The 18,421-nt window shown below is 42.5% G+C and overlaps 1 protein-coding gene across 1 annotated transcript in view; it reads left to right on the forward strand.

The window, feature by feature from the left end:
- Positions 1-1,077: 1,077 nt before the first annotated feature.
- LOC129861374 (plasma membrane calcium-transporting ATPase 2-like) overlaps positions 1,078-18,421 on the forward strand; it is a 168,137-nt gene continuing 150,793 nt past the window's right edge. The window contains exons 1-5 of the mRNA XM_055932757.1: positions 1,078-1,485; positions 5,260-5,372; positions 7,276-7,360; positions 11,780-12,037; positions 17,744-17,869. Of these exons, the coding sequence (XP_055788732.1) occupies positions 1,239-1,485; positions 5,260-5,372; positions 7,276-7,360; positions 11,780-12,037; positions 17,744-17,869 (829 nt within the window). The 5' untranslated portion in view covers positions 1,078-1,238. The remainder of the gene's footprint in view (positions 1,486-5,259; positions 5,373-7,275; positions 7,361-11,779; positions 12,038-17,743; positions 17,870-18,421) is intronic.

Below are 18,421 nucleotides of genomic sequence, written 5' to 3' on the forward strand. Positions count from 1 at the left end.
AGAACACTGGAGTCACCCCTCCTCATCCCTCAGAGTGGGAGAACACTGGAGTCACCCCTCCTCATCCCTCGGATTGGGAGAACACTGGAGTCACCCCTCCTCATCCCTCAGAGTGGGAGAACACTGGAGTCACCCCTCCTCATCCCTCGGATTGGGAGAACGCTGGAGTCACCCCTCCTCATCCCTCGGATTGGGAGAACGCTGGAGTCACCCCTCCTCATCCCTCAGAGTGGGAGAACACTGGAGTCACCCCTCCTCATCCCTCAGAGTGGGAGAACGCTGGAGTCACCCCTCCTCATCCCTCAGAGTGGGAGAACGCTGGAGTCACCCCTCCTCATCCCTCAGAGTGGGAGAACGCTGGAGTCACCCCTCCTCATCCCTCAGAGTGGGAGAACGCTGGAGTCACCCCTCCTCATCCCTCAGAGTGGGAGAACGCTGGAGTCACCCCTCCTCATCCCTCAGAGTGGGAGAACACTGGAGTCACCCCTCCTCATCCCTCAGAGTGGGAGAACGCTGGAGTCACCCCTCCTCATCCCTCAGAGTGGGAGAACACTGGAGTCACCCCTCCTCATCCCTCAGAGTGGGAGAACACTGGAGTCACCCCTCCTCATCCCTCAGAGTGGGAGAACACTGGAGTCACCCCTCCTCATCCCTCAGAGTGGGAGAACGCTGGAGTCACCCCTCCTCATCCCTCGGATTGGGAGAACGCTGGAGTCACCCCTCCTCATCCCTCAGAGTGGGAGAACACTGGAGTCACCCCTCCTCATCCCTCGGAGTGGGAGATACAACATATTAGAAGAAGAACTGAGTCAGCCGTTTCTGAGATGTTGCTGACTGGTCCCTGGTTAAAACCCTGACCCCTGACCCTACTGGTGAGCTAATGAAGTCTGTGTTTAAGACTTGTGTCTAAGAAATCTTGAAAGAAGAAGGAAGGACCAGCGCTTGGTGACTGGCTGGTATAAAAAAGCAGAAAGACTCGCTCTGCTCTAAGAGAGAGAGAGAGAGAGAGAGAGAGAGAGAGAGAGAGAGAGAGAGAGAGAGAGAGAGAGAGAGAGAGAGAGAGAGAGAGAGAGAGAGAGAGAGAGAGAGAGAGAGAGAGAGAGAGAGAGAGAGAGAGAGAGAGAGAGAGAGAGAGAAAGCAAGTCTGGACTCGTGTGTTCCAGATGAGTGAGTGAAACCTCTCCAGAGAAGGAAATAGAGACCACAGAGAGAGAAGAGGACCAAACCAGGCTGTCAGAATGTCTACCACCGCCACCATGGGAGAAATGGCTAACAGTGCTGTTGAGTTCTACCCTAAAGGCCGGGGCCGAGGTGGAGGTGGGAAGGAGGAGGGTAACAATGCTGCAGGGGGAGATTTTGGGGTGACGGTGGAGGAGCTCAGGGATCTGATGGAGCTCCGGGGAGGGGAAGCCATCCAGAAGATACAGGAGGCGTACGGAGGCTCAGAGGGCCTGGCCACTAAACTGCTCACCAACACTATTGACGGTAAGGTGGTAGGGAGGGTGTGTGTGTCTGTCGGTAAGGTGGTAGGGAGGGTGTGTGTGTCTGTCGGTAAGGTGGTAGGGAGGGTGTGTGTGTCTGTCGGTAAGGTGGTAGGGAGGGTGTGTGTGTCGGTAAGGTGGTAGGGAGGGTGTGTGTGTCTGTCAGTAAGGTGGTAGGGAGGGTGTGTGTGTCTGTCGGTAAGGTGGTAGGGAGGGTGTGTGTCTGTCGGTAAGGTGGTAGGGAGGGTGTGTGTGTCTGTCAGTAAGGTGGTAGGGAGGGTGTGTGTGTCTGTCGGTAAGGTGGTAGGGAGGGTGTGTGTGTCTGTCGGTAAGGTGGTAGGGAGAGTGTGTGTCTGTCGGTAAGGTGGTAGGGAGGGTGTGTGTCTGTCGGTAAGGTGGTAGGGAGGGTGTGTGTGTCTGTCGGTAAGGTGGTAGGGAGGGTGTGTGTGTCTGTCGGTAAGGTGGTAGGGAGGGTGTGTGTGTCTGTCGGTAAGGTGGTAGGGAGGGTGTGTGTGTCTGTCAGTAAGGTGGGAGGGAGGGTGTGTGTGTCTGTCGGTAAGGTGGTAGGGAGGGTGTGTGTGTCTGTCGGTAAGGTGGTAGGGAGGGTGTGTGTCTGTCGGTAAGGTGGTAGGGAGGGTGTGTGTGTCTGTGTGTGTGTGTCTGTCAGTAAGGTGGTAGGGAGGGTATGTGTGTGTCTGTGTGTGTTTGTGTGTTGTTTGGCCTGTGGGATTGATCTCAGGCCAGCTGACAGTATCAGATGATCAACACTGAACAACCTTACTCTAGCAGAACACCATGACAGACACACAAACACTCTGTCAGTCAATTTCATTGATCTGAGTATTTCAGACAGAGGCCGATCCTACCTGTCGAATCAGGTCCAACTACAAGCATATTTGTCCAGAGGCCTGTACTCTGAAAAGTAGTACAGAAAAAAGTGGATTTTAGGACATTCACATTAAAATCTATCGCCTATTGGATGGAAATCTAGCTAGTGAGAGAGTTGGTAAAATAGTTTGTGACTTAGTTATTCGAGATACCCAGTGAAATAGCCTTTTAAATTGTTTGGTAGAGGTAAACTTCAAGAGATTGTTTGAAGAGTTGATACGCAGCATCCAAGAACAGGAACTGTTTAACCATGGGAACTGTGATACATAATTACACACTTACTCACTACTGCAGCTTGACACCATTACAGGGGATCTAAGAGAAAGAAAGGAGGAGGGAGGAAGTCAAGAGAGGGAGAGATAGTGGGAGGGAGAGAGAGTGGGAGAGGGAGGAGAGGGAGAGGGAGGAGTGAGAGGGAGGAGTGAGAGAGAAAAAGACAGGAGAGAGAGGTAGGAAGTAAAGAGAGGGAGAGATAGGGGAAGGGATAGAGAGTGTGAGAGGGAGGAGAGAGAGAGAGGGAGACGGGGAGGAGTGCTAGAATAGCTTGCCGCATTGTCAAGGACATATCAAGGGGAGATTGAGAGAGAAAGGGAGGAACAGAAAGGGGGAGTGCAGTGGAGGGAGGAAGGTAGAAAGAGGGTGTGTGAGGAAGAGAGGCAGAAATAAATGGGGTAAAAAGAGAGGGAAGAAGGGAGGAAGAGAATATGTACACAGTAATGATCACTCAACAAATTGCTGTTCAACTCCTCTCTCTCTCTCTCTCTCTCTCTCTCTCTCTCTCTCTCTCTCTCTCTCTCTCTCTCTCTCTCTCTCTCTCTCTCTCTCTCTCTCTCTCTCTCTCTCTCTCTCTCTCTCTCTCTCTCTCTCTCTCTCTCTCTCTCTCTCATATGTGAGTTTTCATCATTACATCCAGAGCTGGTCTATTGGAACAGATATTTTAAAACTTTTTTGTTGTTGACATTTTTGCAAATGTATTAAAAATGAAATATTACATTTACATAAATATTCAGACCCTTTACTCAGTACATTGTTGAAGAACCTTTGGCAGCGATTACAACATTGAGTCTTCTTAGGTATGACGCTAAAAGCTTGGCACACCTGTATTTGGGGAGTTTCACGTTGGATGGGGAGCCATGCTGCACAGCTATTTTCAAGTCCCGCCAGAGATGTTAGATCGGATTCAAGTCCGGGCTCTGGCTGGGCCACTGAAGGACATTCGGAGACTTGTCCCGAAGCCACTCATGCGTTGTCTTGGCTGTGTGCTTAGGGTCATTATCCTGATGGAAGGTGAACCTTCGCCCCAGTCTGAGGCCCTGAGAGCTCTGGAGCAGGTTTTCATCAAGGATCTCTCTGTACTTTGCTCCGTTCATATTTCCCTCGCTCCTGACCAGTCTTCCAGTCCCTGCCGCTGAAAAACATCCCCACAGCATGATGCTGTCACCACCATGCTTCACCATAGTGATGGTGCCAGGTTTCCTCCAGACGTGATGCTTGGCATTCAGGCCAAAGAGTTCAATCTTGGTTTCATCAGACCAGAGAATCTTGTTCCTCATGGTCTGAGAGTCCTTTAAGTGCCTTTTGGCAAACTCGAAGTGAGCTTTCATGTGTCTTTTACTGAGGAGTGGCTTCTGTCACTCTACCATAAAGGCCTGATTGGTGGAGTGCTGCAGAGATGGTTGTCCTTCTGGAAGGTCAGAGTGACCACCGGGTTCTTCGTCACCTCCCTGACCAAGTCCCTTCTCCCCCGATTGCTCAGTTTGGACAGATGGTTAGCTCTAGGAAGAGTCAAACTTCTTCCATTTAAGAATGATGGAGGCCACTGTGTTCTTGGGGACCTTCAATGCTGCAGAAATGTTTTGGTACCCTTCCCCAGAACTGTACCTCGACACAATCCTGTCTCGGAGCTCTACGACAATTTCTTCAACCTCATGGCTTGGTTTTTGCTCTGACATGCACTGTTGACTGTGGGACCTTATATAGACAGGTGTGTACCTTTACAAATCATGGCCAATCAATTGAATTTACCACAGGTGGACTACAATCAAGTTGTAGAAACATCTCAAGGATGATCAATGGAAACAGGATGCACCTGAGCTCCATTTCGAGACTCATAGCAAAGGGTCTGAATACTTACGTAAATAAGGTATTTCAGATTCAAAAAATAAATACCAAATACAAATACATTTGGAAACATTTCTGAAGACCTGTTTTCACATTGACATTATGAGGTATTGTGTGTTGATGAGGAAAATAAATAATTTAATCCATTTTAGAAGAAGGCTGTAACTTAACTAAATGTTGAAAGAAGGAAGGGGTCTGAATACTTTGCTAATGCTCTGTACGTTTCATGTATTTGAAATACGTATTTTGTATATTGTATTACACTGGCCTGAACTACATTCCAATGTATTTTGTAACAAGATTCTCTCGACAGCTGTAATTTGTATTTAACAAATACTACAATACATTTCTATACCATATCTTTAACAGCGGTTCATAATTTTGTGGCCCCCTTTCATCCTACATTGGTATCAGAAGTCTGATGGCACTATGGTGTGATAAGTGTTTCTGCTAAATTAACTAATTATAAATGTATAGGACCAGTCAAAAGTTTGGACACACCTACTCATTCCAAGGTTTTTCTTTATTTTTTATGATTTTCTGCATTGTAGAATAACAGTGAAGACATCAAAACTATGAAATAACACATTTTGGAATCATGTAGTAACCAAAGAAGTGGGAAACAAATCAAAATATATTTTATATTTCAGATTCTTCAAAGTAGCCACCCCTTGCCTTGATGACAGCTTTGCACACTCTTGAAGAAAAACCCTTGAATTATGTGTGTGTCCAAACTTTTGACTGGTCCTATACATTATGTGTGTTGCAGGTCTGTCAGGTGACCAGGCGGACCTGGATCGTCGTAGCAAGTCATTCGGTCAGAACTTCATCCCTCCTAAACAGCCCAAGACCTTCCTGGAGCTGGTCTGGGAAGCTCTTCAAGTATGTTGAATGATTTATTGATATATATATTGATATACACTGTATATATTGATATATTGATTATATTATGATATACACTGTATATATTGATTATATACAGGTCAAATAATGTAAACACTTGAGTAAATGATTGATAGAAAGTGTGCTGAAAGCAGGGGCTTCCACACCGGTGTAGTTCCTGAGTTCATTAACCAATTAACATCCCATCATGCTTAGGATCATGTAGAAAAATGCTGAGCAGGCCATTATTTTCTCCATTGTTTTGGCTACTATGGCTATACCCCCATAGAATGACAATGCCCCCATCCACAGGGTGACTGAATTGTTAGATGTTAAAGGTGCAAGAGGCAGAAAGAGCTCCTCCATTTCCTGGTTGCTAAAATGTGACTCATCACCTGTATTCGGTCTTATGTGGCAACATTTGAAATAGTTTTTTTTTTTACATTGGATTAAAGTAGAGACTCAGAGCTACAAAATGGTATATCATACACTGCATTTGAGGAACAATGGGAAAGTAATTCTGCTTTTGAGAAAAAGGCCTTTGAATGTGTTGGTATCTACTGGAGAGCTCTTCTTTGTCTCCACCCATTCAGCATCGTTCACACCCTCTACAGCTTTAGCCCCACCCATTCAGCATCGTTCACACCCTCTACAGCCTTAGCCCCACCCATCTCGTTTCACTCCCAGATCGCACACTTGACGCTCTGACCGATGATTTGTTTACCTCTGGATAACATGAAAACAGACTAACCAGCTCTGCTGGCAACAATTACATTACGCATCTTTGCAGACGTTTACTGACACCGGCCATATTCAACGGGTGTTGTACACACGTCACGTAACGTTAGCTAACGAGCCAGCCAGCTAACGTTAGCTAGCAAACAGTACACTTCAGCTTAAAACATGTAGCTAGCTAGCAAGGTCAACAATGAACCTAGCTAGGTAAACAAAGTGTAAGATCACACATGTCACGTAACATTAGCTAACAAGCCAGCCAGCTAACGTTAGCTAGCTAGCTAACAGTACACTTTAGCTTGAAATGAAACCACTTTCTGTGAAAATTAGAAACGTGTAATATCTGAAAATGTAGCTAGCTAACGCTAGACTATCTTACCTTTATACACAAAACTTAAGAACTGGAAGCATAGAAATAGCGCACATAGAACAGATCTAGTGCTTCTTAGACTTGCTTTCAATGAGAATGACAGATCTATAACTCACATTTCTATGTGAATTTGGTTGGGTCTCCAAAAAAGTGACATATTGCATCTTTAATTAACCTTTATTTAACGAGGCAAGTCAGTTAAGAACAAATTGTTATTTACAATGACGCCCTACCCCGGCCAAACCCTACCCCGGCCAAAGCTGGGTCAATTGTGGCCGCCCTATGGACTTCCCGATCACGACCGGATGTGATACAGCCTGGATTCAAACCAGGGACTGTAGTGACACCTCTTGCACTGAGATGCAGTGCCTTAGACCGCTGCGCAACTCGGGATCCCATATTCCATGGCCGTCTCAGTCACCGGATCTCAACCCAATTGAACACTTATGGGAGATTCTGGAGGAAAGCCTGAGACAGCGTTATCGACCACCATCAACAAAACACCAAATTATGGAATTTTTTGTGGAAGACGGTTTCGCATCCCTCCAAGAGAGTTCTAGACACTTGTAGAATCAATGCTAAGTTGCATCGAATCTGTTCTGGTGGCTCGTGGTGGCACAACAAACCAATTAAAACACTTGTTGTTGGTGTTTGCTTTATTTTGGCAGTTACATGTAGATTGCTATATAGATTGATTGATATATATATATATGCGTTGATATATTGATTGATTGATTGATATATTGATTGATTGATTGATTGATAGATAGATTGATTGATTGATTGTTTCCTTTACAGGACGTCACTCTTATCATCCTGGAGGTGGCAGCTATCATCTCCCTGGGCCTGTCCTTCTACCAACCCCCCGGAGATGACACTGAGGGTACGACCTGGGATGGATGGCTGTCTGGTGTGTCTGTCTGGATGGTTGGCTGACAGACAGACAACACTGCCCTCCATATTTATTTGGACAGTGAAGCTAAAACCGCTCTATACTCCAGCATTTTGGATTTGAGATATAATGTTTTACATGAAGCGACAGAACGTCACCTTTTATTTGAGGGTATTTTCATGTATCTAGTCCCCCCCATTTGAAGGTGTCATCAGCATTTGGACAAATTCACTTATAGTGTATTAATTAAAGTATTGATATTTTGTTCCCATATTCCACCCAATGATTACATCAAGCTTGTGACACTTATAGTGTATTAATTAAAGTATTGATATTTTGTTCCCATATTCCACCCAATGATTACATCAAGCTTGTGACTCTACAAACTTGTTGGATGCATGTACAGTTTGTTTTGGTTGTGTTTCGGATTGTGTTGTATCCAATAGAAATGAATGGTAAATAATGTATTATATTATATTATAATGTATTATAATGAATTGTGTCCTTTTGGAGTCACTTTTAGGGCGCCATGTTCGGCTGGCGATTTTCCAGCCCTAACGACAGGTACTGAAATGTACCAATCTTCATGCAGCGCCAATGGAACGTGTTTAAAGACCCATAAAAAGCCGGTCTCAACGGTAACACAGGTGATAATGGCGTGGATTTTGAAAGCGGAAGCATTGAGAGATGTGCCTTTTGTGCAGGTGAATCTCGTATTTAGTTTCATTTAGTTTGATTAAAAACCAAGCATATCCTCCCCTTTATCAAGGCTGGTTTAGCAACATCGCGTTGGTGCTTCTTTTTATCCTGGCCATTAGCCAAATAGCAAATTAATAATTATTAAATTATCTACTGAGAGTGCTTTTGTAACAGATGTGAAATGGCTAGCTAGTTAGCGGTGGTGCGCGCTAATAGCCTTTCAATCGGTGACGTCACTTAGCTCTGAGACCTAGAAGTAGTGGTTCCCCTTGCTCTGCAAGGGCCGTGGCCTTTGTGGAGCGATGGGTAACGATGCTTCGTGGGTGACTGTTGTTGGTGTGTGCAGAAGGTCCCTGGTTCGCGCCCAGTTCGGGGCGAGGGGACGGACTAAAGTTTAACTGTTACACTTTGAAATAGTTTTAGATTTTCCATGCTTTTTTCATTATTCACATACCTGCATTTCGCTTGTTCAAGTAGGCAATCCATCCTCATTATCAAAGATCGCCCCTCGTCCGACTACTAAAAAACACTCTGCTCCAAACTATTCAGTCATATAATGCCATATTAATGTCAGATTTCTATGAGAATCTGCCTCGCACATAGACAACAGTTGACAGGAGCATAGTGTTTTTGTATAGACGTGTGAATGTTCTGCGTAAAGACATTTAAGCCTTAACCTTTGCACAGAGTATCATGGAACGAGAGAAGATATTTATGATATCATGCAATCCTATTTAGAAATATTGATGGATTGTTTTTTTCATTTAATTTTAATTTAATTTAAATCCCAAAGTTATTATTAAGATTCCCCATCCAAGAGTTTGTGGTGAAAACGGTCATGGCTTGAATGCAATTCAATTTCGTCTGCTATTTCTGGAGAAGTACAAATAGAATCTGTAAGATGGTTCCATGATGTTTATAAAAACATATTTGCGAGCAGTATAACGGCGAGTGGACATAACCCATTTCTCTGTATAACGGATCTTTATCCAGCTCCTGTAAAACGTTTGCATGTGTGTAAAACCCTCCATAGTCTAAGTTGCCTTGTTTGTATTATACGCCCACGGGGAGCAATTATGGTGCCTGTAACTGTATTTAGACATTAACCTATTTAAAACAATTTGTTGCCTAGTTTTTATTAGAATTTGATTAGAATTATACAGTGTCTTTTTGGGGCCTTCTCAATAGCCTATTGAATTTAATGTTGCTTATTGACTACTTTTGGCATGTCCACGGACTGCAATTTACAGTAGGCCTGGCCCCTATGCTATAGCCCATATTTAACAATGTATTTCCATATTGAAGCAATGCAATTACAACAATGTGGACTGCAAACGTGTTCAAAATATTTAGCAAATACTGAATGCTGCAGGCCATTTAATGAACACCCCCAAACCTATACCGCGACTGCAGCGCAAAGATTTACCATTTAATTAGGTTTATTAAAATAGAGCCATTATTGTAAATAAGAATATAACATTTTTAAAAAGGCTCCTACATTAATGTGAATGCTACTATTATTATGGATAATCATGAATGAATCGTGAATAATAGGGACAAACGTCATACCTCTCATACATGCTAACCTCTCACCATTACAATAACAGGGGAGGTTAGCATTTTATATAATACCCCCAAGACATGCTAACCTCTCACCATTACAATAACAGGGGAGGTTAGCATTTTATATCATACCCCCAAGACATGCTAACCTCTCACCATTACAATAACAGGGGAGGTTAGCATTTTATATCATACCCCCGAGACATGCTAACCTCTCACCATTACAATAACAGGGGAGGTTAGCATTTTATATCATACCCCCAAGACATGCTAACCTCTCACCATTACAATAACAGGGGAGGTTAGCATTTTATATCATACCCCCAAGACATACTAACCTCTCACCATTACAATAACAGGGGAGGTTAGCATTTTATATCATACCCCTAAAACATGCTAACCTCTCACCATTACAATACCAGGGGAGGTTAGCATTTCTTGGGGGGTATGATAGTTATGCCTCTGTTACTTTCTCACTAATAATTATTCACGATTTATTCATGATTATCTGTAATAAATGGTAGCATTCACATGAATGTAGAAGTGTTTTAGAAAGACATTCTCTTCTTATTTGTAATAAAAGTTACTCCAAAATGACATAATACATTATTTACCATTACTTTCTATTGGGCACAAAATAATCAGAAGCACAAACAAAAATAACAGAAAATGCATCCAACATAGTTGTAGTCATGAGCTTCATGTAGTCACAGCGTGCTAGGAATATGGGACCAAAATACAAAAATACTTTGAAAATGTTTGCCACAGCAGGAAAATAATCTTGCAGGATTAGTATCTGGATTATAATTCATGGACATTTTTGTAGAGGTTGATACATTTTCCATTCGGGAAAATCAAGTCTGAAAATGTCAAAGTGGAAGTTACAAACTTCAGAAGCGTTTTGTTGCACTTCAAATACACGACACGTTTTTTAATTTACTGCAGGAAAGATGTCCTACAACAAGATCCTACGTCTTTATGACACCTTCAAATGGGAGATAGATTAGACACATAAAGTGCTATCATTTCTAAATGGTAAAATAGATATGTAGGAAAATACTCTCAAATAAAAGATGACATTGCTTCATATTAAACATTTGATCTCAAATCCAAAATGCTGGAGTAAAGAGCCAGATTAAACATTTTAGCTAGACTGTGCAAATAAAATGCGACGGGACGGGGTTGATAGACAGCTAGATACAGAGCCTTCGGAAAGTATTCCCATTGACTTCTTCCACAGTTTGTTACATTACAGCCTTATTCTAACATTTATTCAATCGTTTTTTCAATCTACACACATTTACCCAACAATGACAAAGCAAAAACATATTTTTTTTTTGGCAGCGATTACAGCCTCGAGTCTTCTTGGGTATGACGCTACAAGTTTGGCACACCTGTATTTGGGGAGTTTCTCCCATTCTTCTCTGCAGATCCTCTCAAGCTCTGTCAGGTTGGATGGGGAGTGTCGCTGAACAGTTATTTTCAGATCTCTCCAGAGATGTTCGATCGGGTTCAAGTCTGGGCTCTGGCTGGGCCACTCAAGGACATTCAGAGACTTGTCCTGAAGCCCCTCCTGCGTTGACTTGGCTGTGTGTTTAGGGTTGCTGTCCTGTTGGAAGGTGAACCTTCACCCCAGTCTGAGGTCCTTCATCAACGATCTCTCTGTACTTTGCTGACTAGTCTCCCGGTCCCTGCCGCTGAAAAACATCCACACAGCATGATGCTGCCACCACCATGCTTCACCATAGTGATGGTGCCAGGTTTCCTCCGGACGTGACGCTTGGCATTCAGGCCAAAGAGTTCAATCTTGGTTTCATCAGACCAGAGAATCTTGTTTCTCATGGTCTGAGAGTCTTTGAGGTCTGGTCTGAGAGCACCTGAGCTCAATTTCGAGTCTCACAGCAAAGGGTCTGAATACTTTTGTAAATAAGGTATTTCTGTTTTTATATCTTTAATACATTTGCAAACATTTCTAAAAACAGTTTTTGCTTTGTCAATATGGGGTAGTATGTGTAGATTGCTGAGGATTTTATTTTATTTTATCCCTTTTCGAATTAGGCTGTAACATTACAAAATGTGGAAAAAGTCAAGGGGTCTGAATAATTTCCAAAGGCACTGTAGATGGATAACAGTGTGTTTTCTCCCCAGCGTGTGGTAACGTGTCGGGAGGGGCAGAGGATGAGGGCGAGGCTGAAGCCGGGTGGATTGAGGGCGCCGCCATCTTGCTGTCCGTCGTCTGCGTGGTCCTGGTGACGGCCTTCAACGATTGGTCTAAAGAGAAACAGTTCCGTGGGCTACAGAGCAGGATAGAACAGGAGCAGCGCTTCGCTGTGGTACGGAAAGGAAACGTGATCCAGATACCTGTAGCTGACATGGTGGTGGGGGACATGGCTCAGGTCAAATACGGTAGGTAACCAGGACAATTTTTATTTTATTTACCTTTATTTATACAGGTTTTTGTCATTGAGATAACATCTCTTTCCCAAGAGAGACCTGGTCCAATAGCAGCAGAGGGAACAACGTTTCAGACAAAACAACTTACATACACTAACACATCATTAAACAAAACTATGAACACACACACAGTACAACAAAAACATTTTACGTTAAAAACACGAAAGTCTTGACTGAAAAACAGCTGGCCTAAAGACAATTATACTCTACTATTATATATACATTGATCAAGTGTTTAAACTCCACCAACGAAACTAGATCATCAAATTTGTAAATGTTCAGGAGAGAATTCCAGGACCACGGAGCTGAGTAACTAAAACTATTTCTACCATGACCTGTTCTAATTGTTGGTACTGTTAGAAGCAAATGAGAATGGGACCGTAATTTATATTTATTTACTGACCGGACTAAAAAAGAACAGAGATAAAATGGCATTTTACCCAACATGGCCTTATAAATCAGTGTCTACCAGTGTTTAAGCCTACGCAAGGTCAATGACGACCAGCCAACAACGCTGTAGAGATCACAATGATGTGTTAAACGTTTCTGATTTGTAATGAACCTGAGGGCTGCATGATACACTGAATCAAGTGCTCTCAGGGTAGTGGTTGAGGGCTGCATGATACACTGAATCAAGTGCTCTCAGGGTAGTGGTTGAGGGCTGCATGATACACTGAATTAGGTGCTCTCAGGGTAGTGGTTGAGGCCTGCATGATACACTGAATCAAGTGCTCTCAGGGTAGTGGCTGAGGGCTGCATGATACACTGAATCAAGTGCTCTCAGGGTAGTGGCTGAGGGCTGCATGATACACTGAATCAAGTGCTCTCAGGGTAGTGGCTGAGGCCTGCATGATACACTGAATCAAGTGCTCTCAGGGTAGTGGCTGAGGGCTGCATGATACACTGAATCAAGTGCTCTCAGGGTAGTGGCTGAGGGCTGCATGATACACTGAATCAGGTGCTCTCAGGGTAGTGGTTGAGGCCTGCATATATATAACATCACTAAAATCTAAAACCGACAGTAATATACATCGTACCAGCTCCTTGAATAAAGAACAGTATCATCTGCATAAAAATGAACATCCGCTGTGTCAATAAGATCCCCAATGTTGTTGATATACATAATGAACATCCTCTGTGTCAATAAGATCCCCAATGTTGTTGATATACATAATGAACATCCTCTGTTTCAATAAGATCCCCAATGTTGTTGATATACAAAATGAACATCCGCTGTGTCAATAAGATCCCCAATGTTGTTGATATACATAATGAACATCCGCTGTTTCATTAAGATCCCCAATGTTGTTGATATACATAATGAACATCCGCTGTTTCAATAAGATCCCCAATGTTGTTGATATACAAAATGAACAACAGTGGGCCCAAAATAGAACCTTGCGGAACACCTGAGCACACCTCTATGGACTCCATCTACCATTACACATTGTGTACGATTTGATAGGTAATTTATAAACCAGTCTAGAGCATGACCATTAATTCCACAACATTTTAACCTTTGCACTAACACAGCATGGTCCACGGTGTCAAAAGCCTTCGACAAATCAATAAAAACAGACAAACAATGTAACACAAATGACAATGATCTGAAGATAGATACTACTGTAGGTAACCAGGACAAACTCAGCAAAAAACGAAATGTCCTCTCACTGTCAACTGCGTTTATTTTTAGCAAACTTAACATGTGTAAATATTTGTATGAACATAACAAGATTCAACAACTGAGACATAAACTGAACAAGTTCCACAGACATATGACTAACAAAAATGTAATAATATGTCCCTGAACAAAGGGGGAGGGGGGGTCAAAATCAAAAGTAACAGCCAGTATCTGGTGTGGCCACCAGCTGCATTAAATACTGCAGTGCATCTCCTTCCTCATGGACTGTACCAGATTTGCCAGATCTTGCTGTGACATGTTACCCGACTCTTCCACATTTAAGTCATTTAGCAGACGCTCTCATCCAGAGCGACTTACAAATTGGAAAGTTCATACATATTCATCCTGGTCCCCCCGTGGGGAATGAACCCACAACCCTGGCGTTGCAAGCGCCATGCTCTACCAACTGAGCCACACGGGACCTAGGCACCTGCAAGTTCCCGGACATTTCTGGGGGGAATGGCCCTAGCCCTCACCCTCCGATCCAACAGGTCCCAGATGTGCTCAATGGGATTGAGATCCGGGCTCTTCGCTGGCCATGGCAGAACACTGACATTCCTATCTTGCAGGAAATCACGCACAGAATGAGCAGTATGGCTGGTGGCATTGTCATGCTGGAGAGTCATGTCAGGATGAGCCTGCAGGAAGGGTATCACATGAGGGAGGAGGATGTCTTCCCTGCAACGCAGAGCGTTTAGATTGCCTGCAATGACAACAAGCTCAGTCCGATGATGCCGTGACACACCACCCCAGACCATGACGGACCCTCCACCTCCAAGTCGATCCCGCTACAGCGTACAGGCCTCGTGTAATGCTCATTCCTTTGACGATAAAAGCGAATCCAACCATCACCCCCGGCGAGACTAAACCGCGACTCATCAGTGAAGAGCACTTTTTGCCAGTTCTGTCTGGTCTAGCGACGGTGGGTTTGTGCTCATAGGCGACGTTGTTGCCGGTGATGTCTGGTGTGGACCTGCCTTACAACAGGCCTACAAACTAGCGGAACTCCTCTCACATTCCATTGAAAAGGCCGAGTGCAAAATTCAAAAAATATTTTTGAGAAATATTTAACTTTCACACATTAACAAGTCCAATACAGCAAATGAAAGATAAACATCTTGTGAATCCAGTCAACATGTCCGATTTTTTTAATGTTTTACAGCGAAAACACCAAGTATATTTATGTTAGCTCACCACCAAATACAAAAAAGCACAGACATTTCTTTCACAGCACAGGTAGCTTGCACAAAACCGACCAAACTAACCAAGAACCAACCAAACTAACCAAGAAACAACTTCATCAGATGACAGTCTTATAACATGTTATTAAACAATAAATCTATGTTTTGTTCGAAAAATGTGCATATTTGAGGTATAAATCATAGTTTTACATTGCAGCTACCATCACAGCTACCATCACAAATAGCACCGAAGCAGCCAGAGTAATTATAGAGACCAACGTGAAATACCTAAATACTCATCATAAAACATTTATGAAAAATACATGGTGTACAGCAAATGAAAGACAAGCATCTTGTGAATCCAGCCAATATTTCAGATTTTTTAAGTGTTTTACAGCGAAAACACAATATAGCATTATATTAGCTTACTACAATAGCCAACCACACAACAGCATTGATTCAAGGCAACAGTAGCGATAGCGACAAAACCAGCAAAAGATATTAATTATTTCACTAACCTTCATAAACTTCATCAGATGACAGTCCTATAACATCATATTACACAATACATATATGCTTTGTTCGAAAATGTGCATATTTAGAGCTGAAATCCGTGGTTAAACATTGTGAAAACGTAGCAACTATTTTCCAGAATCTCCGGATATATTTCTGACACTCACCTATTCTGACCAAATAACTAATCATAAACTTTACTAAAAAATACATGTTGTACAGGAAATGATAGATACACTAGTTCTTAATGCAATCGCCGTGTTAGAACTCTAAAAATAACTTTAGTACGACATACAGCTTACATTATAGCGAGAGAGTGCCCAAAATTTGGACGGAAACTAATAGTAAACATTTTCGACAGAAATACGAAATAACATCATAAATGGGTCCTACTTTTGGTGAGCTTCCATCAGAATCTTGTACAAGGGGTCCTTTGTCCAGAATAATCGTTGTTTGGATTTAGAATGTCCTCTTCGTCTGTTGATTTAGCAACCAAAACTTGCCAAGTGGCGCGAAGCTGTCCATCGTCACCAAATGCAGAGAACGGAACACGCCAAAACTCCGGAAAAAAATTCAATAATCTGATAAAACTATATTGAAAAAACATACTTTACGATGATATTATCACATTTATCAAATAAAATCAAAGCCGGAGATATTAGCCATCTATAAGAAAGCTTTTCAGAAGCCAAAGCTGATGTCCTTCCCACGTCTTCCTGAACAAAGGAAATTGGGGTCATGTCATTCCAAGACCTCTCTTTTGACCATAGATATAGCTAGACTCCCCATTTCACATCTCACTGCCTATTGACATCTAGTGGAAGGCGTATGAAGTGCATGTATAGTCATAAATTTCAAGAAAATTGATAGGGAGGCCTTGGAACAGAGCCTCGATTTCAGATTTTTCACTTTCTGACAGGAAGTTTGCTGCAAAATTAGTTCTGTTTTACTCACAGATATAATTCAAACGGTTTTAGAAACTTGAGAGTGTTTTCTATCCAATAGTAATAATAATATGCATATTGTACGAGCAAGAATAGAGTACGAGGCCGTTTAAATTGGGCACGATTTTTCCCCAAAGTGAAAATAGCGCCCTCTATCCTCAACAGGTTTTAATGTAAGTTAACTTCTGACCCACTGGAATTGTGATACAGTGAAATAATCTGTCTGTAAACAATTGTTGGAAAAATTACTTGTGTCATGCACGAAGTAGATGTCCTAAACGACTTGCCAGAACTATAGTTTGATAACAAGAAATTTGTGAAGTGGTTGAAAAACGAGTTTTAATGACTCCAACCTAAGTATGTAAACCTCCGACTTTAACTGTATACTGTATGTATTGTATCTATACCTATATGTATAACATGATGTACTGTATGTATTGTATCTATACCTATATGTATAACATGATGTACTGTATGTATTGTATCTATACCTATATGTATAACATCATGTATTGTATCTATACCTATATGTATAACATCATGTATTGTATCTATACCTATATGTATAACATGATGTACTGTATGTACTATATGTATACCATTTATTTATTTATTTATTTATTTTATTTTACCGTTATTTTACCAGGTAAGTTGACTGAGAACACGTTCTCATTTGCAGCAACGACCTGGGGAATAGTTACAGGGGAGAGGAGGGGGATGAATGAGCCAATTGTAAACTGGGGGTTATTAGGTGACCATGATGGTTTGAGGGCCAGATTGGGAATTTAGCCAGGACACCGGGGTTAACACCCCTACTCTTACGATAAGTGCCATGGGATCTTTAATGACCTCAGAGAGTCAGGACACCCGTTTAACGTCCCATCCGAAAGACAGCACCCTACACAGGGCAGTGTCCCCAATCACTGCCCTGGGGCATTGGGATATTTTATTAGACAAGAGGAAAGAGTGCCTCCTACTGGCCCTCCAACACCACTTCCAGCAGCATCTGGTCTCCCATCCAGGGACCGACCAGGACCAACCCTGCTTAGCTTCAGAAGCAAGCCAGCAGTGGTATGCAGGGTGGTGTGCTGCTGGCAACATGATGTACTGTATGTACTATATCTATACCTATATGTATAACATTTTGTATTGTATATATTGTATCTATACCTATATGTATAACATTAGGTACTGTATGTATTGTATCTATACCTATATAACATGATGTACTGTATGTACTGTATGTATTGTATCTATACCTATATGTATAACATGATGTACTGTATGTATTGTATCTATACCTATATGTATAACATGATGTATTGTATGCTCTCTATAGGAGACCTGTTGCCAGCGGATGGTGTCCTGATCCAGGGAAATGACCTGAAGATAGATGAGAGTTCTCTGACTGGGGAATCAGACCACGTTGGGAAGACTGTGGACAAAGACCCAATGCTGCTCTCTGGTGGGTGTGTCTGTGTATTTCAACAGTTTAACGTCACAGGTACAGTGAAATGCCTTTCTTGCTAGCTCCAACTCCAACAATGCAGCAATCAATAGCAATGTAATACTAAACGTTTCAAGGAAGAACAGAGACATATGAGAAATAATATTAAGAGATGTGAAATACATTGAGGAAGCATACGATATGTATAGGGGCAAGGTGACTATATACAGGGTCAGTACCATATTAACAATGTACAGGGATACTGGAGTGATGGAGGTAGATATGTATAGGGGGAAGGGGACAGGGATACTGGAGTGATGGAGGTAGATATGTATAGGGGGAAGGTGACTATATACAGGGTCAGTATCATATTAACAATGTGCAGGGATACTGGAGTGATGGAGGTAGATATGTATAGGGAGAAGGAGACAGGGATACTGGAGTGATGGAGGTAGATATGTATAGGGGGAAGGGGACAGGGATACTGGAGTGATGGAGGTAGATATGTATAGGGGTAAGGTGACTATATACAGGGTCAGTATCATATTAACAATGTACAGGGATACTGGA

The sequence above is a fragment of the Salvelinus fontinalis genome, chromosome 8 (genome assembly GCF_029448725.1).
Source record: "Salvelinus fontinalis isolate EN_2023a chromosome 8, ASM2944872v1, whole genome shotgun sequence".
Lineage (NCBI taxonomy): Eukaryota > Metazoa > Chordata > Actinopteri > Salmoniformes > Salmonidae > Salvelinus > Salvelinus fontinalis.